This window comes from Colossoma macropomum, unplaced genomic scaffold, assembly GCF_904425465.1.
Source record: "Colossoma macropomum unplaced genomic scaffold, Colossoma_macropomum, whole genome shotgun sequence".
In the NCBI taxonomy this organism is placed as follows: Eukaryota; Metazoa; Chordata; class Actinopteri; order Characiformes; family Serrasalmidae; genus Colossoma; species Colossoma macropomum.
The window spans coordinates 13,588,064-13,611,781 of NW_023494795.1; the positions used below are offsets into that span (position 1 = coordinate 13,588,064).

General features: G+C 41.2%; 1 protein-coding gene across 2 annotated transcripts in view; it reads left to right on the plus strand.

Annotated features, from left to right (window-relative positions):
• The first annotated feature begins 4,628 nt into the window (after positions 1 to 4,628).
• fam20b (FAM20B glycosaminoglycan xylosylkinase) overlaps positions 4,629 to 23,718 on the plus strand; it is a 49,113-nt gene continuing 30,023 nt past the window's right edge. Inside the window, exons 1-3 of one of the 2 annotated variants that reach the window (XM_036581543.1) lie at positions 4,629 to 5,097; positions 14,282 to 14,374; positions 14,903 to 15,510. In XM_036581543.1, the coding sequence (XP_036437436.1) occupies positions 15,134 to 15,510 (377 nt within the window). In that variant the 5' untranslated portion in view covers positions 4,629 to 5,097; positions 14,282 to 14,374; positions 14,903 to 15,133. The remainder of the gene's footprint in view (positions 5,098 to 14,281; positions 14,375 to 14,902; positions 15,511 to 23,718) is intronic. The other variant, XM_036581544.1, reaches the window with a different exon arrangement.

The window sequence follows — 23,718 nt, forward strand, 5'->3', positions numbered from 1 at the left end:
AAGAATGTGGTCCAAAATGGGCAGATCATTTGCTGCTTCCTCTTCATTTTTATTTTAGTATGTTGGTTTTCTGTTCTTTCTTCTCCAGTCACCAGTGTTCTCCCTTCAGCAGTGTCCTCTTACTGCTCTCCTGTGCTATTTAGTTTACATGCTTGAGCAAATGGTTCAACCAGTGATCAAAAAGAATCAGTCTGTCTATTATGATTCTCTCCTCTATCTCTCATCCAGCACTCAGAGAGTAGAGGAAGGCACTGATGGTGCTGTTGTTTACTGAACAGTATTAAAAGCTGGAGTGTTAAGGGGCTGTCATGAGTTCAGTCTGGGTCATTTTTGTAGCAGATATTCTCTTTGAGAAATCTGAGAGCTTTGAGAGGCTGATTGTTGTGAATGTTTGGAGCCTCTGCTGGATTCTGCTGTTATCTAGCTGATCCTTAAACTAATGATAGCAGTGCGTGGAATGATTGTGAATGTGTCTTAATGTTCTAGTTAGGATTTCAAATAGGGATGCACCAATATGGGGATTGTTGGCTGATGCAGATGTGGATATCTTTGATGCTGACACATGAATGTCGTATCAAATGAGCTTTTTTTTCTACAGATGCAACTGAATAAAACACAGACGTTAGTATAGCCAAGAGTCACCAAAACGTTCCACTCTTGGGAAGTACAAGAAATACATCCTCGAATATCTGTTTTAAATAGCGGTCAAATCTAAACGTCAGTCCGATGCAGACAATATCATTGTGCATCCCTAATTTTGATCTTGCGTTGGTGATGAGACGTCGGTTGCTGGCTAAACTTGTTTTTAGCTCCCTTGAACCACAGGCATATTATTCTGTTATTAATCTTCAGTAACTGCTAAGTAGCTAACCAGGTAGTTAGGTAGTTATGAAGGTGAGAAACTGAAGTGCGGGCCTGCATACAGACCTTCAGGGTTTAAGGGCTTAAATCTGCTGTATTGCTGATATAAGCAGCTGTTCAGGCTTTCTGAATGAACACTGATGTTTTGAGCGATGTTTGACTTCAGCTTTCCATGGCAGAGAGACCTCAGAAACCAATTACTGCGAAAGGAAACAAATGAGCCAAGAGCCAAGCACGAGTTCTCACATGTTTACTGTTTAAGAAGCCATATTGGCTCGAATCTAGAGTTTGCATGGGGCAGTTTTGGCTCCAGGTGAAGTGGAGCAGCCATTATCTTTTACACAGGGAACTTGTGAGTGGTGTTATCTTCAGCATGTGGCTGAATGGGGTTGGCAGCTTTGTCCTCAGCTTGCAGTACGTCTTTGAGCTTCAGGCACACACACAAACAGCCACAGGCGAGGGAACGAGGTGACAGGTGAGAGTTTTACTCTTTCACACGCTGACAGACCGCCCAGAGAGAAAGAGAAATAGTGGAAATGGAAACTGAAAGAGAGGGAGAGAGCACTGAGTGTTAGTAAGCAACAAGCCAGCCACATCATCTAACTGAGCAATTCGCTGTTCTCTCATCAAAATTTCGTATGTTCAAAATGAGAACTTTACAGGAGAAGGAAAAAACATAGTCTACTGTTAATGTAAGTCAATGGAACCAGACTTTTGTCCAAGTGATTTTGGGCCATTTCTTTTAGTCCATTCATCATGAAATTTACATACAATATGAAGGACCATGGGTACTTTCAAATTAGGTCATAAACTGAAAAACAAAAATGGAGATGCAAGGTTTTGCTCCGACAGCAGCGGATTATGCTGCTTGAAGAGCTTCAGGCTTTGACCACAGAGCACTGAGATCACAGTGCACTTCATGGGAAAGCGGTCACAGACTGTCATCGTTCCCTCCCTCTGTCTCTTGCTCTGATTTCTTTGAAAAGGCTTTTTCAGCAAATCTGAGCTTCGGAGCTGCGCTTGCTTTTAACAGATGGAAGAAGAAGCCGAAGGGCAGAAATGAACAACGACTGGAGAATCGCAGTTGATTGTTGAGAAAATGGTGACTGGAGTAGCTAAGCTGCCCCTGTAACTCTCCTCTATTTATCTCCTCCTCCATACTGTCTGAGTGTCTGCCAAGTACAGTTGAATGAAATGGTATTCAGAAGCAGGTTATGCAAGATTTTACAGCAGAAAACGGTCCAAACACATTTGGTTAATGGATGTCATTGTACGTCACACCATTGTACGAGTCTGGGAGTTAACATTCTGGAGTATAATGGGAACATTTCTTTTTTTTATGTGTGTGGTATATCTTGTATTTTTTCTCTCTCAACTCTTTTCATTCTTGGAGACATCCCCTGAATGTCACACATGCATTATAACTTGAACTAACACACTGTTTAACATATATACAGTATACTTTATACAAATGCACAAACATGAGTGAGAGATTTTTTTGCTGTTGTTCCTTCTGTTGCGGTTCATGTGTAGCTTCTCTTCCTTTCGCTCCGCTGGCATTTGTGGGATGGGACAGATACGGAGTGTCATTAAAGGAGTTCGGTCTGTGAATGTGATTCATTCAGTCACAATATCAGTGATGTCATTCTGTGCCATCCCACTTCGCCTCCATCTGTAGCCTGACCCCAAGGCCCAAGCGCTATGACCTCTGACTGCAGAGAGATGTGCTTGTGGCTTCCTGACAGGGCAAAAAAACAACAAATAAACACTTGCGTTCCTTTTTTCTAAATCCTGATGCTTTGTTTGTTTCTTTTGCCAAGAAACGGCTCATCATATATGACAGCTGAGTGCGTGTGAATCAGCTTTCTTATACACTGCGGTTTGTGTACATGTGGGTGTGAGCGCTTGCACATAAGCTGGTGTTGTAACACTCAAGGTTTCTAATCAAAAATAAAACTGACATGAATTATTAACCGTTTCTGAAGTTCTTAAATAAATGTACGATTCCTCCTGTCCTTAAGGTGAGCTGTTGCTGTCTGCAGCAGTGATGCAGTGCAGCATGTAGGTGGTGTGAAGTGCTATGTTGGTAATGTATTTCTATAATGGCACATGTGGGTGGGAATCATGGAGTTTGTGAGAGTATACACTGTGTGTGCTAATGTTTGTAGATACCAACATTTCTTCTAAAATCTTGGGAATTAATAGGCAGTTTGTACTGTCTTTGCTGCATTAACAGACTCTGCTCTTCTGGGAATGCTTTACACTAGATGTTGGAACATTGCTGTGAGAATTTGATTGCATTCAGCCACAAGAGCATTAGTGAGGGCAAGTACTGATGTTGGATGATTAGTACTGGATCACAAACATCCCTACAACTCATCCCATAGGTACTAGATGGAGCTCAGTCACTCCAGAGAACACAGTTCTACTGATCCACAGCCCGTTGCTGAGGGCCTAATACCCCTCTAGCTGACACTTGGCATTAGACATGGTGACCCTAGGCTCATGTGCAGCTGCTCCATAGCATCTCATTATTTTGGCAGTGCTTTTCAGTGGACAAGCTGGGTGTGCAGTTGAACATCTATGTCAGCAATCAGTAACAGAGAGAGTCTCTAAGCTAACAGAGTGTTTTTGCTCGATGATAGGTGGCGGTTTAAGAATAGAGAGGTGAAACATGATGATCCCGGCTGACCTTTTTACTACCCACTGGTGCATGGTGGTGCAATCAAAGCTCAGAAGGCATTTTAGAGGCGAGAATCAGACACTACATTTTGGTCAGAAATTATGGGGAAAACAATAGTTCAGTGTTTTAAATGATAAATATGATCAGCCAAGCTTGCTATGACCAGTGATATGAACAAGCATGACTTAACAAATGTAACGGTTTAAAGTAGCTGAAATCTCTGATGAGAAGGGGTGTCTGGATACTTTTGGATTTGCAGTGTATGTGAACTGTGTTCAGCGCTTAATATAGTGAAAAACAAACATACTGTGGGGGGGAACAACTCTAAACCTTTCTATACTTCGGTTTCTGTCAAAAAAGCACAAGAAACAAACTTCTGAGTGCTTTAATATCAAAAGTCTGCAGGTTTTTGGTGAAGCTTTGTTGCCTTTGTTGAGCTGTTCCTCTAGCGCCATTAAAGGGGAATTCTACCAATTTTCCAAAAGTTCTACTTAGTTAAAGGGTTGAGATGTAAACACATTCATTCTTAGAGGTTTAAAGTGAAATGCTGTGTTCTAGAGAAACTTAGAATTGTTCACAGTGGTGGTGATGGGAACCAGGTGTCTGAAGAGTTCTCTCATGCCTCTCAAAGCTTCCTCACAGAAAATTGTGACAAAAAGTGGTTATAAGACACATTTACGATAGTTTTGTGATGAAGTTTTGCCTTGTTAAATGTCTTGTTAATCTGTTTTAATCCATTCATAGTGTTGGGCGTTGTGAGGAAAACAGTCAAAAGGTGTAGGTTCAATGGTGGTTTTGGATGGTAAATAAAACGGCTAGATTTGTGTTGTAGTCATGGCGACTCCTGGTTCCCATCAGCACCACTGCAAAGAAATCTGAGTCTGTAACTTTCTCTACAACGAACCATTTCAGATCAAACCACTGTTCACATCGCAAAAACGGAGTTCTGCAAAAATTTTGAACATCGGTTGGGTTCCCCTGTAAGGCCCTTGTATTGTTGTTGTATAACAGCGCCCTCTGGTGTTAAAGGCATGAAGTTCCGTTTAACCCCCTACAGTCGGATATTCTTTAAGTAATTCGGGATCAAAGTCGACTCTCTTCCCAGGTCAAACACACAAGCTGGGAATGCAGCTTTGGCTTTATTGGTTTAGTTTTTCCTTATTTCGTGCATCGATACTATCACACACATATTGTAAATGGGTGTGAGGTTTATCCCGCAGTAAGTAGTGAAAGCTGCTTCCAGCTGATCTGCAGCTCTACGGTTAATTTATTTAACCGTGTTCATACTCGACGGTCAGCCGTGCAGCTGTGCTGCGTGTTCCCTTTAAGAGGAGCAGCGACCTGGACCTTTTATCGCTGAGGAAGTGTGGATTGTGTGTACACACAGGAAGAGCGCCGACCGAGTGGACCCGGAGTGGACAGGCAGCGTTTATGGACGTGAAGCGACCGTCCGGCTTTGACAGCCACCCACGGATTTTGCAGACAGCAGCAGCAGCTGCTACCGTTGCCGTTCTGCAGACGGCGGAGTGCGGATTAACTGCGAGAGGAAGGCGGTGAGTTGTGGGCTCGGAGGTTGCAGTGTTGGCTACTCGTTTGCTGTAACTGGCGTGTGCTGCATCACATATCCAGCTAGCTAGGCTGCAAATTAGCCAGTTAGCCGGTTTGGCTTTGACAGAGCAGCCTGGCCGTCGCTGCTAACGCCAAATGCTGGTGTGGCACTTGAGTTCATTTCATCTGTTCACAGTTTAACAGCACATTGACATTATGCGGAGGTGTGTTCGTGCTGGTCCGTTTTGTATGCGGACTAATAACTTACTAGCTAGTTGACTCAGTGGATAGCTCGCTAACGGCGTCTGCTAGCTAACCTAGCTACTTCAGCTCTACTAGCTAGACGTTTATTTTCTCACATTAATCTAACTCAGTGTGCATCTAGCTGTTTAATGTTGTTGAGCCTGATATGCTCAACCAAACACTCAGTTGTCCATTCATTTATTTAAATATTTAACCAGCTATATAACAACCAAAACTACTTGCTATCTCGTTAGCTAGGAAGCTAAGCCTCCAGTTTGTTGTAGGTAATTCTTTAATATGGAAGGTTTTATTTTATTTTTTTTTGTATAATACCGGTAATATTTTGATACGGTTTGTCCGCACTTAACGAGCTTACTTAGTCCTTCCTGTACCACACATCTTATTTCATCCCCAAATCTAGCTAACGTCCCTTAAGACTGGCAAGGCGGCTGAAGTCGGTTTCATATTCGCCAACTTCTTGTTCGAATCTTCCCGTTCCACCTTAAATGGTGCAGCAGTTCCATTCTGGCGCCTCAGGCGTTGTAATAATACCTACTGCAACGTTTAAGGTGGAACGGGAAGATTCGAAGAAGAAGCTGGCTTAAGCTTCGTAGCCCTGCCTCATGCATTCATAGCAAAATGATGCTAAATCATGTCTCTGACCAGTGTACGTTTAATCAGTGGCCACACAGCCTTGTTTCAGCTTTTCGCTCTGAGATCTCTGACTCTGACTCCCCACTCGAGCTTTAGGGTTAGCCAGGTAACACAGGCCGTTTATCCACTGACAGAGGCTGCTGGAGTTTGGGGTTGTGTCCGCCGTGGCGAGTGAGCTCGCTATGAATGACCAGTTGTATCATGGGGAAGTTCAGTGCTGCCTGCGTGGCTGTTTACTCAGCCTGCTCTAATGTGGTTAATGTAAACCCAGCCTGTTTGACGGATGTTGGCTCCACCAATGAAGGTAAATGGCATTGGTTGTTCTAAGGTGGGCGTGTGACTTTTAAAGGGGGATTCCATCAATTTTTCAAACTTTATGCATAACGCAGCCATAAATATGCTAGCAAAGTCATTCAGAGTGGCTCAGGAGACACATGGTTCACTGGTTGTTTTGTATAGTAACTAAAATGGCTATACACTGATGAGGCTTAACATTATGACCTCCTCCTTGTTTCTATGGCCATTGTCCATTTTATCAGCTCCACTTACTATATAGGTGCACTTTGTAATTCTACAGTTACAGACTGTAGTCCATCTGTTTCTGTGCATACTTTGTTAGCCCCCTTTTCCCCTGTTCTTCAGTGGTCAGGACCCCCATGGACCCTCACAGAGCAGGTACTGTTTGGGTGGTGGATCATTCTCAGCACTGCAGTAACACTGACGTGGCAGTGGTGTGTTAGTGTGTGTTGTGCTGGTCTGAGTGGATCAGACACAGCAGTGCTGCTGGAGTCTTTAAACACTGTGTCCACTCACTGTCCACTCTATTAGACGCTCCAACCTTGTCAGTCCACCTTGTAGATGTAAAATCAGAGACGATAGCTCATCTGCTGCTGCGCAGTTTGTGTTGGTCATCCTCTAGTCCTTCATCAGTGGTCACAGGACGCTGTTGGCTGGATATTTTCAGTGGGTGGACTATTCTCAGTCCAGCAGTGACACTGAGGTGTTTAAAAACTCCAGCAGCACTGCTGTGTCTGATCCACTCAGACCAGCACAACACACACTAACACACCACCACCACATCAGTGTTACTGCAGTGCTGAGAATGATCCACCACCCAAGTAGTACCTGCTCTGTGGGGGTCCATGGGGGTCCTGACCACTGAAGAACCGGGGAAAAGGGGGCTAACAAAGTATGCAGAGAAACAGATGGACTACAGTCTGTAACTGTAGAACTACAAAGTGCACCTATATAGTAAGTGGAGCTGATAAAATGGACAGTGAGCACAGAAACAAGGAGGTGGTCATAATGTTATGCCTGATCGGTGTATTTGTGCTGTGGACATCACAGTCACTGTCATTGTAAATAAATCCAAGTTAAGTATCTGTACTGGGCACAGTTTCACATCATTATTCTCTTTTAGATTTCCTGATGAAACTAATCAGAATTTTTCTGAAACCAGTGGAATTCTCCTTTCAACACCATGTGTGCTCTGGTTGTGTACACTCTTACTGGTGGTTAATTGTAATGTTCACCACAGCTATCTTTGAAAAGCACACAGTGGGTAATGGATAGAAGAAGCCCACTGCGGCCTGCTCAACGTAATTAAAAGTTCCCATTTTTGTTCCGTTCCCTGAGCACCCTCTCTCTGAGAGAGCATAGATCGAGTCATCAGTTTAGTGAGCACACCTATCTTTCATCTAAGCTTATTAGCCATTGTATGACCACCATAAAACCACCTCTGCCCTGATATTATTTAGGTGGTTAACATGTTCGTGCCATGTTTGTTTGTGTTGCTCTCGTATGAGGCGCAGCAGTGTCGCTAGGGTTCTCACACACCTCAGTGTAACTTCTGAGAATAACACTCCAGCCAAAACATCTAGCCAACAGTAGTCCTGTGGTCAAAACCAATCACTGATGGGGGCTAGAAGATGACGCAAATTATGCATGGGGAAAAAAGATGTAGTCTCTCTCTCTGTACGCCTACCAGATATGCCACCAAGATAGCGTCTAAGAAAATGCCAGGTGTACATTAGGAATGTTCTGTGGTGTCAGAGTCGATTCGGCAGATATTTGCTTTGGACACATGTTTAGATTTGACTGATATTTGATGATGTATTTATTGTACTCCAGAAGAGGAGAATGTTTAGGTGATACTAGGCTCTGTAATGTTTCTGTCTGTAGTCCTAATTTGTATATTTAATATTTGTTTATCAGCATCAGTATCTGCAGATATATGCAAGAAAATTATTACATGTTGACATATAAGAAGCATATCACTGCTGTTGGAAGAAAAGTTCAGTTTTTATCATAATTTCAAAATGCCTGTTGCTCTTTACGTTTTCATGATGAATGGACCAAAAGAAATGGCCCAAAATTACTTGGAAAAAGGTCTGGTTCCATTGACTTACATTAAAAGTAAAGAAGGTTTTGTCCTTCTCCTGTAAATTTACCATTTTGGAGAAGGTTTTCTTCCGACAACAGCGATATGATACATTTTTACCAGCACAGTACAAGCTTCCATGCCTCTACTGTGTCTGTCATGCTGTGCTATGAATGGTACATCTCCCAAACAATATCTGGTCAGCTGTGGTTCTACACTATCAAAAAAAGGCACTAAACTGTCGCTGGGGCAGTACCCCTCTTGTTACTGGGTTGGTTTTCTTTTAAGGGTACATCTCAGTACCTTTAGTCAGGGAGCATAATTGTACCATAATCCATTGAAATTATACTTTTTAAGTTGTATTATTAGTCCTACAACAGGGAAATTCTCAAAACAAAGCAGGGCAGGTCCCACCAAGACTTGACCTCGGATCACTGGATTCAAAGTCCAGAGTGCTGACCATTACACCATATTTAATGTAGATACAAGTTAGTTGAAAACTGTAGACTGGTGACTTGGTATAAAGCCTAGGAACTGCAGAAATGCTGTACTGCAGCTTAATAAAATCCTGCTCGAAGACTGTTTAAATCAGATATATTGAGTTTCCCAATACTATTTTTTGTTGTTGTTGTTGTTGTTGTTGTTATTATTATTGTTATTATTATTGTTATTATTATTATTATTATTATTATTATTATATTATCTGAGGTGTTTAACATTCAGAGTTCTTCAGAGATGGAAACCTGTGTGGTGTGGAAATGGGGCATATACAGCACAATATCTAGAGCCAGTCCACCTGTGTTTGCAGTTCTAAACCGTATGGCAAATAAGAGCATCTGTACATCTGCTGCTCAAACGGAGTGTACTGTGATTAATGGGCAGCAGCCCTAGCCGGTCAACACCTAGATGATTACATGATGTAGAAATCTGCCAAACACAGGCTTGAGTGGACAAAGCTGTATTTAATGTGCCCATATGTGTTATGCTTTTCATGGGACAGCAGTCGAGCACTATAGAGAGATCAGGGAGTGTGGTCTGCTGTCAGCGTGTGTTGCTGACAACTCAATGGAGCACACAAGTCGTCTTAATATGACAGCTGTGTTTTTTCAGTATATCCATTTTAAACCTTGAACAGGTTGTAGATACAGTTATTGAAGTGTCATGCAACCTGTGAATGTAGTATTGGACTGTCTCTTGGTGTTCACAGCACATTGATCTTCATCGCACTGCTGTTTTGTACAGTAGAGGTTCTAGTGGGAGGACGGAGCCTTTTTTTCAAGCAGAGCTGATGTGCTGTCATATTGATCAGCAGTGAATGGGCAGTGTGGATTGAAGGCCTCCCTTGGCTTTTCCTTAAAAAAACATCCAGAGATGGCAAAACTGATAAACACCATGCAGCAGACCATGTTTGTTCTTCTTGCTCGAAGATCTGTGCTTATTACAGGTTTCTTTATTTATTTATTTATTTACTTATGGTTTTTTGAGCGTTTTTTGTCATAAAAATCAGCTTTCTGAAGCGCGACTTGTGGAGGCATTGATCCAGTTCGTGTGTCCGTCTTAGTAGTAGATTTGTTCGTATTTGATTTCACACTCTTGCGTTTTCTTTCTTGCGTTCGGTCTCCTACTCTCTTGTAATGTAGTCTGTAGCAGCGTTTGAAATAGCTCTGGAGTTTGAGGAGCTGGTGAATGAAACCCTGAATGATGAGAGGGAAGTGTTGTGTTGGTGGAAAGGTCACAGCGGATGTTTCCCCTCACTTCTTAAGCTCAAAGGATGTTAAGCGTTTCTACAGTAGCAGCAGTAGTGAGAACAACTTTAGTACAGCGAGGCTAACAGTTCAGAGGAATGTGGATGCTGTCAGCACATTCCCCACAAATCTACTGATAAATAATGCTGTTTATAGTGTATTGCAGTAACAGTTTATCCCAGCGTGACATTTTCTGTCAGTCAGTTCAAGCCCTTGGTAACAAAGCACAGCGCTGTATAACTAGCACTGAATGATTAATCATTTTTATAGCAAAGTCTTTGTATATTAAAAAAGTGCAATTTTCAAATTGCAACGGCTTCAATTTGAACTGTTCAACATTATCTCAAGTTTTAAGCTGGGAAATTTAGCCTAATAACAGAGCTCATTAACTGACAGTGTGGCATTATATTACATTCAGCATTTAAGCCTCAAAAGTAGTTGTGCGAGTCTTCTTGAGGGGAAAAGGCCTGGAGCTTAGCTTATAGAAAATCTTATTTAAAGCTGAAGTTCCCAAGAACATTTTGTAATGTCGATTTTGCTTCCAACCCCTTTCCCAAGCGGATGAATCTGATAACTGTGATTGTGTTGAAACAGAATTTAAAGAAAACTCCAAAGACTTGGTCAAGGATGTGCCTCTGAGGATGTAAGTGAATTCTCTACTATTGTCATATCTTCATTTTGCCTTTGAGATCTAAACATCAAGGACCTTCTTTTTAAACATGTGCATGTGACGTTCATAATAAAGACGTATGATGTGGTCTGGAAAAACTCCTGTGGAATCCGGCTCAACACCTCTGACTTCTCAAGTATTATTTTAGGCTTTAGGGAGTGACTCGCAGCAGCACAACACTAAATTTGTGTTTTTCTCCTGTCTCAGTGTTGGTACTTTTTGGTTTTAACAAAAAAAAATTACATAGTGCAGCTTCAAATTGCAGTTATAATGTTGGTCAGAAAAATCGCAATTAGATATTTCAGCAGCTCATTCAACCCAGTGTATGACCGTGTCTGTGATAGTCCATTTCTCTTGGCACAGGCGAGCAGGTTTGGGTTTCAGATTTAGCAGTCAGGCCTGCTGCTTATGTCAGGTCTCACAGTCTCAGATTTAGTTCGGAGTTTGGGCTTGAAAAAATTAATAAGCACTTAGACCTCTATTTCATTTCTCTGTCACTGGGCTGATAGTCATTCTAGTCCAAATATGCCATCAAAGTTTGAGACACTGTTTCGGTACAGTTTGCTGGCACTAGGTGAACAATTTGTCCTCATTCACACTTAAGCATGTAGTCTCTGTCACTCTCGAAACTCAAAAACTCATTCTCAGAAATGGAAGTGTGCTGTTATTATAGCAGAAACACGTGTTAATATTACAGTTTCTACAACAAGTATTGCATGTGTGTGCGTGCGTGTGCGTGTGCGCATATGTGAGGTAGTTAAGTGTGTTTGACAGCACGAGGTTTCATCTCTTTAATCCCATCGTGTGTGTGTGTGTGTGTGTGTGTGGGGCAGTGTACTGGGCCAAGGTGTGTGTGTGCGTGCGTGCGTGTGTGCACGTGTGCGCGTGTGTTTGTGTGTGTGCGCATGTAGTTAAGTGTGTTTGACAGCACCAGGTTTATGCTGTTTTTATCTATGCATCTCTTTAATCCCATCGTGTATGTGTGTGGCAGTGTACTGGGCCAAGGTGTGTGTGTGTGTGTGTGTGTGTGTGTGTGTGTGTGTGTGTGTGTGTAGTTGAGGTAGTTAAGTGTGTTTGACAGCACCAGGTTTATGCTGTTTTTATCTATGCATCTCTTTAATCCCATCATGTGTGTATGGCAGTATACTGGGCCTTTGTGTGTGTGTGTGTCTGAACAGCCTATGGACTGCTCTGTAATTTGGACTTGCTTGTGTAGTTTTCTCAAGTCTTTTCGGGGTTTAGTATGGTTGTGGTGATAGTTTTAATGAAGTGAATGCCTTTAAAGTAAGACGTGGTGCACAGTGACCTCTTCTGTGTCTATGAGACAAAATGGCTTTTGGAAACTCTTATATACCACCAGTGCAGTGGAGAAATATTCCCCAAATCATGGGGGAACAGTGATTCCACCATTGGGTTACCACAGTAACAGCCCCCAGTGATGGGAAAAACTCATTTATCGCCAGTTTGAAAAAAAAAAAATGTTCGTTTACTGATTTATTTTGTGCAAGTCATAGCAAGACTGTATTATTTCCATACGTAAGCGAGATTTTAACCTTTGGGTGATGTCCTACATTAATACCACATTAATGGCACCTAACACAGATAAGACTGTTCTAGAAACACAGTTGCACTGGTTAAACCTGTTCGATGCTGCAGGCAGATGTCATGCTTGTACAGAAAGCCACCTTTATGGTACTGTGTACATTTAAATGATGTCCTCACACCATGGCCTCAGGTTTCAAACTGAAAAACTTCTTCGGTCTCAGGGGAAAAAACACGTGAGTAAATCATGTCATGGCTCTTGTACATCAGGTGAAACAGGTAGTTTCAAACGGTCTCAGAAGCAGCTTTAGGGACGAAGGCGGAGGGCTGAGCTAAGTGGCCACAAACTCTCAGATGGTAAAATTTGTTTGACGTTTGCAACTTTGTTCCTTCTTACTACATTAATTATAGTTTCATGGCCGAATTAAAGATGGCGTATACTACAACCACAGCTTTGACAGATTGCTAGTTGATTTGTTATATTCTTTTATTTGACAAAGATTAAGACTCAAAATGGTGTTACTCTGTTTTCTCCTGCATCTGCTTCGGTGTAAGGGACCATCGAAAAGCCAAGACCCTCCCCAAAATAAAAATGACTCCTGTTGCCTACATGTTCATGGATCTATGTTTAACAGGAACAGCAGGACTCTATGAAATGTGTGGTTTTTTTTTTTTTTTCTTCGCCCCAACCCCTCCTCATCCTCTCCATCCTTAATTTGAATTTTTACTCATTTGACATTTTATTTTATTCACTAACATCAATAAATATTCAGGGGATACTTAATGATTTAATATATGCCCTCGGAGTTCTGATATGAGATGCTGTTACTGTTATTAGAAGTGCTGCTAGAAAACGATACTTCAGTTAGGCTAAAGAGAGACGCAAAAAGCACCAGTGATGTTCGCCGTGGTTAATTCCCACAGCCGACTTTCTAACCCACAAGCCTTTGAAAGCGTGTAGGGACTGGACACCGTCTTGATTTCTCCATAGAACAGCATTTGCCAAAACCACAATAAATGTGAACGTTATCCAGGTGGTATAAGGACAAATTACACAAAACGTTCAATATGCGCAGAGATTTGGAGAAATCTCCCCCAAATTGTTTAAATCTGAAATCTGTTTTTATGTCTGTTTTTATGTCTGTTTTTATGTCTACCCTATTTCCTCTGTGGCCTCCACATCATGGAAATCATTGGGCCCTAGAGCAGACATTGCAATGAATACATGCCTTGCATTTATCCTGAACGTTAGGATGTAGGAACATGGATGAAAGACTGGCCACATTACTTTTTCTCCATTTCTCAGGTTTTGGTTTTAGACTTATTATTATTTCCCATAGTGCTTTTGCCTTTTACACAAGCGGCTTCAACATGGCAGCCCCTGCCCTAAATTCCAGCTTTGTGAATGTCACAGTATACTGGTCGTGGTGGTACTGGATCACAGAGGCGCTGATTCCACCCTTTGGTCTTTTAAACCTTTTCGTTTAGCTTTGAATTGCACACAGTTTTCCTGTGTTTGGTATATGCTGTCATCATTTTTGGGGCTGCACCACTTGACACATTAAGGAATTTTGTTTTTTTGTGGCTGCAGCACCTGTTCAGGCCCCCGACTGACTGGCTTCTTTGGAACTTTTTCTCTTTATATTGCTGTGAAAACTCTCATATCAAAGTACTGAATGTCAGACCTCCTTTAAAGCTGACACGTACTAATTGGCTCTCAACCTAAAGTGCTTTTGTAAATGTGCTTTAGTCATTTGAAGGGTAAAACCCTTTCATGTGGAGTGTTCATTATTTCATCCATCCCTCTGTGTGATTGTAGTATAGTTGGATATTCTTTCCATACCGTTCACGTGTCAGTAGCACAATTAAAATCTTGTCTTCCTGTCAGTTAAGCTTTTTATGTTGGTGACATTCTAGTGGGTGTTAAAAATCCATTTTTATGGCTTTTGTTTTAGTGGAGTGGAGGAACAGTGAACAAGACGGAGACATCGATCAGTTTCCCACCCTTCAGCCGTAACAACAAAAGACGAAGGAAGGCCCGGAGGCAGGTATTCATCACCGCTGACCAGATACATTGCACCTAATGCTGCAGTGTAATATAGTGCATGCTATAAATGTAATACAGTGCATCAACATATATTTGGTAAGATCACCTGAAATAAGTCTTATGTGTAAGCAGGAATTCTCCTTGATCCAAATGTGGTCAGTCAGCCAAGGCATGTTTGTTGTCCTACATTCGTCTTGCATAGTTGTGAACTGAAGCTATAGGCTAATGCAACAAAGAGGTAACATAATTGTCCACCATTTTTTTTTGCTCTTTGAGCTTCAGTGGTCATGTGGACAGCAGGCAAGGTGACATGGATGGCCCTCATGAATTTATGATGCATTCAACTAAATTAGCTATATTGATTAATTTTATAGATGTTGTACACTTAAAATGATTGGAATATTTTTTCAGTTTGTCTCTGTATTTATGTCTCTGCTATATCTGTCTCCCCCCGTTTCCTTTCTCTTTTTTTTTTTTTTAGTGTCTTTCACTTCTCTCTTTCTCTCTCTCTCTCTCTCTCTTTTTTTAGTGTCTTTCACTCTTTCACTAGTCCTCTCTCTCTCTCTCTCTCTCTCTCTCTCTCTCTCTCTCTCTCTCTCTCTCTCTCTCTCTCTCTCTCCTGTTCTCTCATTCCTTAGTCCTCCATACCTTGTGACCAGTCTCTCACCTGCTCCTCTGCTGCTGGTGGGCAGGTCGTGGGCAGTGCCATGGCCTGGGCGTGACCCCGTGTGACCCTTCCCCTCCCCTACCCCACCCCACCATGAAGCTAAAGCAGCGCGTGGTGGTGCTCTGCGGTGTTCTTCTGCTGCTGGGCCTGGCCAAGGTCTTCCTGCTGGATGGCGGCGAGGGTTCAGCTGCCAGCCGCCGTGACCTGCGTGCTTTCCGCAAGATGGAGGCCAGCCTGCTGCTGGCCAAAGGCGCGCGCCTCACGCACACTCTGCAGTCGCCATGGGAGGTCGCTGCCCAGTGGGTGGGGCCACGTGAGGTCTACCCGGATGACACACCTGAGCTGGCTGCCGTGCTCAACGCCCTGGCCAGCGCCCGCGTGGAGAGGGCTGACGTCGGCTACAAGGGCACTCAGCTCAAAGCGCTGCTGGTGCTGGATGGAGGGCAGAAGGTGGTGTTTAAGCCCAAGAGGTGAGATGACATTAGCATGTTCAGTGTAACACTGGTGAGGGATGCTGAAGCTAGCTCCATACTTTCAAGTCATAAGTCAAACCATAAAAAAAGAGATTAATATTGAATAATAAATAGCTTGCACATTACTGTTATGCCCAGGAAACTACTAAAAATGGTACAGGAGCACACCAAAACTTAACACTAATTAAGATTTATGAATATGCACAATTATGCAAATTGCGAATGCCCTCTTTACACCCAGTTTCCAAGCCCCTTCCCTTCCCTCACTACCCTGCACACTGTACTTTCACCTTTAGCGAGTCTTTTTCCTGTAAAAAAAAAAGTTTTGTCTGTGGAGCCTTTTGCCAGAGTCAGACCTAAGCTGTTGTGTGTGAAGCTGCAATTATGCTATGCTACCACTACCTGCTACTTCCACAATACATCGCTTGCCAGGACACTAACAGTCCTTAGACACGATATTTGACAGTTTATTAGATAGATGTGGAATACAAAATTTTGAAGTACTGTCTTTCCTCTGTTTTCAACTGCACAGTCCTAACATCTCGTACAAGGTAGCTATGTTAGGGCAGGCCTGTTCTGTGATTTGTAATGATAATTTTATACGTAGCACTCCACAAAAGTGCTTCTAAGGCCCAATCCCATTTCTTCTTTTCACCCCTACCCCTTGTTTTCGAGTGTCACCCTAACCCCTTGGAACTGAGTTACAAGGGGTAGTGGTTGAAATCTTGCCATACGAAATGGGACAACCCTCAAATTAACAAAAAAAGAAAACAATGCTTCATTAACAGGCTACTAGCGGTGCTCTGTAGGCCACCCGGCCCGTCTTCAGTGATAGCAGAGGAGGGTAAAGTTCAGCAACCTCACTGCTGGGCTTTAGTTACATTTAGGGCATCATATGCAGAGGGGGAGGACAATTATTTATTATCACCCACCGCTAATTCTTTGGTGATACGAAGCTAAATTCGGATATTCACCAGCTTCTTGTTCGAATTTTCCAGTTCCACCTTAAATGGTGCAGCAGTTACATTCTGGCACTTCAGGCGTCAGAACTGTCGGACTATGTAAGGTGGAACGGGAAGTTAGCTAGCTGGCAACCGAGACATTAGGATGTTATTAGCGTTTTTTTTTGTTTGTTTTTGTTTTTTTTTTTGCTTGTTATGAAGAAAACGACATTAAATTAAGATCATACAACATTTGTGAGTTTCTTTGGTCGCTTGTGCAGCCATCTTGCCGGTTTCTTTTTTTCCGTTTGGAGTGTGCCTCTGAAAAACCTCTGTTTGGAGGGCCATGTATCTCAGGAAAAATTGGGACACCCTAACCCTAGTCATGAATGTGCAAAACAAAGGGCTAAGGGCTAAGAGGTAGGGCCAAGGGGTGAAATGGGATTGGGCCTCAGTGTGGAAGTCTTTTCAATGGAAATGGAAAAATCTGAACTTTGCACTATGTTAATACGTTCACCTCAAATGCTTATCTGTATAATGAAGATAAGCCACCCAAAAGGCGTTTTTTGGTTAATCTGTTTTTTTTTGTTGTTGTTGTTTTGGGGATCTGTGACAGACCACAGATCACTGACTATGCTGCTTATATAATGACCACGCGGGGGTTTTGAGAAATCCAGAGCTGCAGTTCCCCCAGCGTGTGAGCAGTCATAGATGCCCTGACCTCATGCATTGTTTTTAAGTCTTGTATTGTGAGCACACACATAGCAAGCAGTTAGAACAGCGATGAGCAATGGTCTTGGTGGGAAGAACAGTGATGAGCAATGGCCAGACTAGAAGGACCAGGGATGAGCCAATAGTTTGAGACACTCCGGACACGAGGTTGGAACCACCAAAACAACAATCATGGAAGCAGGATGTGAAGGTGGAAGCCAAGAAGACTTGCATCAAAAGCATGAATGGATGTTTGTAGTGATGAGCAATATCCGGACTAGGAAGAGCAGGGATGAGCCAATAGAATGAGACACTCCGGACACGAGGTTGTAACCACCAAAACAACAATCATGGAAACAAGAAATGATGTTGGAAGCTAATAAGGCTTTCATCAAAGGCACAAATGGATGTTTGTCGGGAAGATAAAGTGGTGTCTGATGTGTTATTCACTTATATGGGAAATGGGTAAAATGGAATTCAAACTTAATTTTATTTTGACATTTTGCAAAATTATGAGTGATGTGACTATCAGTGCTTGGCAGCCATCTCTAAGCACCACATCCTCCCTCAGGCGAAGGAAACACTCTGAGAAAACTGCACAGAGTTATACATGTTGCCTTCATTTTAGTACATGAAGCACTGTCATTACTCTGATTAAACACATTAACAGTAAGCATGTATCAATCCAAATTAACACGCTCTGAAAAACACAGGGAATTAAACAACAAAATGAGCTTTGTTCATATTTTATAGAGTGATATAAAAAAGTGCAGTAGCTGTGATTCTACATGCTGAAGTTGGTAAAATAATTGCGCTGTTGCCAATGAGAGCTTTTCTTTTTTTTTTTGGCCGGGGGATGACTGCATACAAAGTGAATCAAATTTAGAATTGCCTGTTTTTAATTGAAGTCGCTTAAGATTAGTATCTTCAATTCGGCTGTCGGACTCAAACTATTCAAAAACTCCACTACTCTACAGGAAGAACTACACAGTTAACATCACATCACATAGTGTTCAGGCTAGATTTGTTACAGAGTTGATTCAGAATTTTTTATTTTTTTTTCTTTATCCCCCTCGATATCCGATTCAGCATTCTCTGCTTTTATCAGCCTGATACCATTGATACTGATATGCTGTCTGGTTAACAAAGTTGGCTTTTCTTAACTTGGCTGCTGATAGGAGATTAATGAAATTGATATTAGCCAGATGAAACAGGAGTCCGAAGCCCATATTAGCACTTAAAAAAAAAAAAAACATTTCCGAACAGAGGTAAATAATAGTGTAAGCTTTAGCTCTAGCTCATCTGCCCCATCGTACTTGTAGCTTTAATGTACATTAATTAAATATCATCGCTGTCCAACCAAAAACATCTCCAAAATAGTACTTTACAAATTTTATTTTATTTGAGTCTAAGTTACTGTGAAGTTTTTCCCAAGCAATTTAGGAGCTTTTTTAGTGGCCCATTCTTCATGAAAGTTTCACCCAATGTAAAAGAGAGCTGCCATATTCAAATGATGTACAAAAATAAAAATCCACAATATGTCTGTGCAAAGAAATTTGTGAAAGTTAATTATTGAATAATAAATTTCAGATGTTAGCACAAGTGATGTATCCCTAACAGGCGACTCTGTGGCCCGAGCTGACCGTTTGACAGGTATGGCAACAGTAAGGTAGTGGAACTTGTCATTGTTTGCAAAAGGTCAGTTACAACCAGTGTCGGCCAAAATAAGGTATAAATTATTGTGTCATAATTAGCCCAGAGATGTCATTTCAGTGCATCCCTACTTGTTTGATTTCCAAAAACAAACACAAAAGGATGTAGAGACGTGTCATGATTTCCATTTGGCCTCAGTAGACATGCACGTAGGTGAACGCAGTGCTGCTGGGGAAAAAAAAATCCATGTACAGTAAATTAGATTGTCCTCTATTTTAGGCCTACAGTAGCTACCCTCTGTGTGCATATTAAACACAGCGATCTGTATTCTGAGCACATAGTGCTGCTCTCTTCAGATGATTTAAATCAGTTATTGCTGACCGATCTGTGGTGCCGTGACACTTAAGTCACGTCAACTGGCGGTTGAGTGCTAACTGAGTAGGAGAATTGAGCACACTGAATTGAGCATGCCTTAAATGTTAGTCATTGGAAAATGTGACTGATAGTCAGAATACAAGGTCGTCCTTTAGCCCAGTGCCCCTGGCAAATGCTGCACGCGATACCTTTGATCCGAACGGTGGTTTTCTTGCAGCCATTTCTGTGACAGTAGTGAGTGTATGGCCTGGGCGCGAAAGTGAGAGGTACACCTTGTAGATATTCAGCTAGAGCTTAGAGCTGGTCTTTTTCCATGCACAATGTGGGTGTAATCCTTTAGTCCTCTATTAATGGTTGGTTTTCGATCACAAGATCACTGTTGACTGGATATTTTTAGTTGACAGGCTATCCTCAAACCTGCACTGACCCTAAGGTGAGAGTGCAGTATGTGAAATGCTGAATAGTAAACTTATTACACTTGGATTTTGATAGCATTTTTAGCTTCTGTTTTGCTGGTAAGTTTTGTTTGTTCCAAGTTGTCCAACTTTAGAAAAACTGTTGTGGCGCACGTTGTATTTTGTCTCATCACCCACCCAAAATTGACGGCAGTGAGTCTATGGCCTGGGCGTGAAAGTGAGACATGCCTACCTTGTTGGTACACCTCGTAGATGTGCAGTTAGACTATAGTTGTTCCTTTTCCATGCACAGCGTATGTGTCATCCATTAGCCTTTTACCAGTGGGTTGTCTTTTTGACCACAGGATCATTGTTGACTGGATATTTTTATTTGGCAGGTTAATCTCAGCCTTGCACTGACACTGAGCTGAGAGATGTACTTTGTTTTTATGTTAAATAACATCATTATGTCACAGTACACTTTCCCTCAGTACTACAACACTGACCAAAAATAAACAGTTCTGTTGAACTGGATTTAGCAGGGCTCACGTTTTTTCAACACTGTCAGGAAAAAATTGGTCAACTAGTCCAAAGTGAAAACTGACAGTCCAAAATATTAAACTGTGTTCACATTATATTTTTCTTTAGAATTTTTGGATTACCTTATTACAGATTACCTCATTACAAAATGACAAATGTCAAATAGCAATACACCGAATATATGCTTAACACACATGCGCACACACACACAGGTAAACTCTGTGCTCTGTGAGGGTCCATGGGGGTCCTGACCACTGAAGAACAGGGTAAAAGGGGGCTAACAAAGTATGCAGAGAAACAGATGGACTGCAGTCTGTAATTGTAGAGCTACAAAGTGCACCTATATAGTAAGTGGAGCTGATAAAATGCACAGTGAGCATAGAGGTGGTCATAATGTTATGCCTGATTGGTGTATGAGCATCAGGAATGAGGAACAGGCATTGTAGTGTGACATAATTACAGAACAGATTTTTTTTGTATTTTCCTGCCTAGTTTGACAGCTCCTGCAACATGTTCCTTGACGTTGACCAGTAGGATGACTGAGTGCTCTCTGACATATGCAAACATGGTGAAGAGAAAGAGGGATGCTGCTGCTCTTTACATACATCAAACCTGATAACTAGCTACATTTATATGATGTTCATGACATGTTAAAACATTAATTACCTCATGTTTTCTTTGAAGAATAGACAAGCCATTCTGTCCTTTTTGTCACACCCAGGAATAGGACCATAATCGTGTTTTAATTTATTTTTTTCTTTTCAGAACACAAAACTGCCAGCATCACACACAGTGCTTCTGTAGCTATTATTGACAATTTCTTGACCCTCAATGACCTATGAACTCATGCAAGGATATGAACGATGATTGGACAGTGTCAAATATGTAGTGTTGCCTGTTTCCCGATTAAGACATGGCAAGAGTTTATGGCACTATAATCTCAAAAATATTGTGTTGTCTTATCTCGGCATTATCCTGCTGTTCTCCGACTGACCATAAGCAACATAACAGAAACCTTTTACTGTCCAGAGCAAGCCAAGGCTTTCGTGTAGTCCCTATGAATCTTTTGCAAAAGTAATGTATGTTAAATGTGAAAAGAAAAGGGAAAAGTGAGTGTCTTTACTGTTGTTAATGCACTTTTGTAGAAGCTCAGGTAATTGTGCAATTTGCAAAGCTTCTCCGTTTTATGTATTTTACCGTTTACTCATGTCTCCCCTCAGTCTTAATAATGGTCTAAATCATACATTTTTCTGGACAGAACAGGCATAATGTCTCAGGTTGTATTGGTTAGCTGCGGTCTGCAGTGTGGGCTCAAAACAAGCTGCCTGTATCTTAAGTAGAGTTAGCAGTCTCTGTAAAGTGTATGATTCCTCTGAAACTGACCTACATTTTGTTTTCATTTTTTTGTTGGGGGGAATTTGTTCTTTTCTTATGGGTTTATTTTTGTTCTGTGTAGTTCTTGTGAAAGATGACCACAGATACTTCAGTTGGCACATTGCACACTGCCAATAACAGCCTAAAGGTTCTTATGGTGAAAAGTTTCAAAATGAATACAGACATTAACCTTAAACTACTTAGAACATTATAAATAATAATGTTTGTGATGTGGTCTACACTTAGTATTTGCACTTGGAATATAAGGGCACTACATAATCCAGTAAAAAGGGAAAAGGTTCTGTCTTTTCTAAAGAAAGAGAAAGTAGATAATGTGTTGCTTCAGAAAAGTCCTTTAAAAACTTGAAAAACATGAAAAGCTTTAGCAGGACTGGGTGGGAGAGTTGGTTTTCTCACCTTTTTCTCGCAACTGTAGAGGAGTATGTATCATTATTAAGCGACTTTCACTCACAGTCAAGTCAAATATCACATACCAAGCAGGTCAGTATGTAACTACCAAAGGGAATCTACTTGGGGGAAAATATCTCTGTTCTAAACATCTTAGCTCCACCAGCTCAGCCTCCTGATTTTATTGATAAAGTATTTTTATACCTTACAGATTGGGAGTGTAATTATCCTATTGGGGGGAGATATGAATTGCCTCCTAGATCCCTGTATAGACAAACTGCCAGCACTAAAACAAGACAAAGAGCTAAAGTAATGTTAGATATGTGACAAATTAGGATGCCACGATGTGTGGCGAGCTCTGAATCCAGGTGCAAAAGATTTCACTTCTTCTCTAGGGTGCATACGAGTAGCTCCAGATTAGATTTAATCTTTTTTTTTTTTTTCACTCCTAAAGCAGTGCTACACTCTGTGCATGTGATACAGGAAATATTATAATCTCTCACCACTACCCTGTGTTTATGGAGTTTTGTCATGGATAGTGCCAACATTATATTCGGTGGAAGCTTGACCCACAATTGCTAAAAGATCCCTGTATTCTTGCCTTTTTTTAAGAAGGATTTTCAGAATTTGTTTTTCAGTTAATGCCACACAAGATATCTCTCCTTCAACACTCTGGGAGTCCTGTAAGGCATATGCACAAGGCCTTTGTGGCTCATATGACAAAAGTACAAAATGTAAAATACTAATTCAGCAACATTAACTTATACAGATACAGCTGTCTGTAGTTGAACAAGAATACAAAAATTCATCTGAAGCTAATCTGAAAATAATGTTGACTACAAGAGCAACACTAAATTCAGTACTTACTCAGAAAGCAGGGCAAAATTTTAAGTTTGCAAAACAAAAATGGTATGAATTTGGCAAAAACCTAGCAAATATCTAGCCAGGTTAGATTCTAACTATATTGCTTATGTTAAAGATGCCTCTGGGTATTACAAATCAGATATTAGCAGCATTAACAGAATATTTAAGGAATTTCATGAAAAAAAAAATATGCAAGTGAGCATTCATCTTCTCCAACAACTTTTATTGGAGAAATTTTTCTCCATTGTCAGCTTGCCCGGGCTGAGTAACGAGCAGAAAGCAGTTCTAAACAGAGAAATGCCAATGAATGACCTGAATGAAGCCATGAGTAGCTTACAATCAGGGAAAACACCAGGTCCTTACGGATTTGGGGTTGAGCTCTGTAAGGAACTTAAATCTCTACTGTTGAAACTATTACTTGAAATGTTTATTCACTCATTACAGACAGGATTCTTACCAAGAACCCTTACAGAAGTTAATATTATGCTTATCGTAAGGAATAAATCTGCAGATGAATACTTTTCGTGCCACCCTCAGCCTTTTGAAAGCACACTGCAAGCTATCCTTTCAAGCATTATAAATATAGACCAGACTATTATTAATAGTGGCTGTCATTCCTGTAAGAATGTCATGAGGTAGTTTATTATTTAGCTTTCTTGTGTGTATGTATGGATTGTATGGTGGTCTCACTCGATGCTGAGAAAGCTTTTGATTGGATTGAGTGGGATATATATATATATATATATATATATATATATATATATATATATATATATATATATATATATATATATATATATATATATATATATAATATAAAAAATTTTTACAAATTGTACCGACATTAAGTGAAATTAACCCCAAAGGGTCCCAAAATGATTTAAACATCATCCTGTATACTATTTTTGTCATCCCCGGGACAACATTAGTCTGGAGCCCTGAAT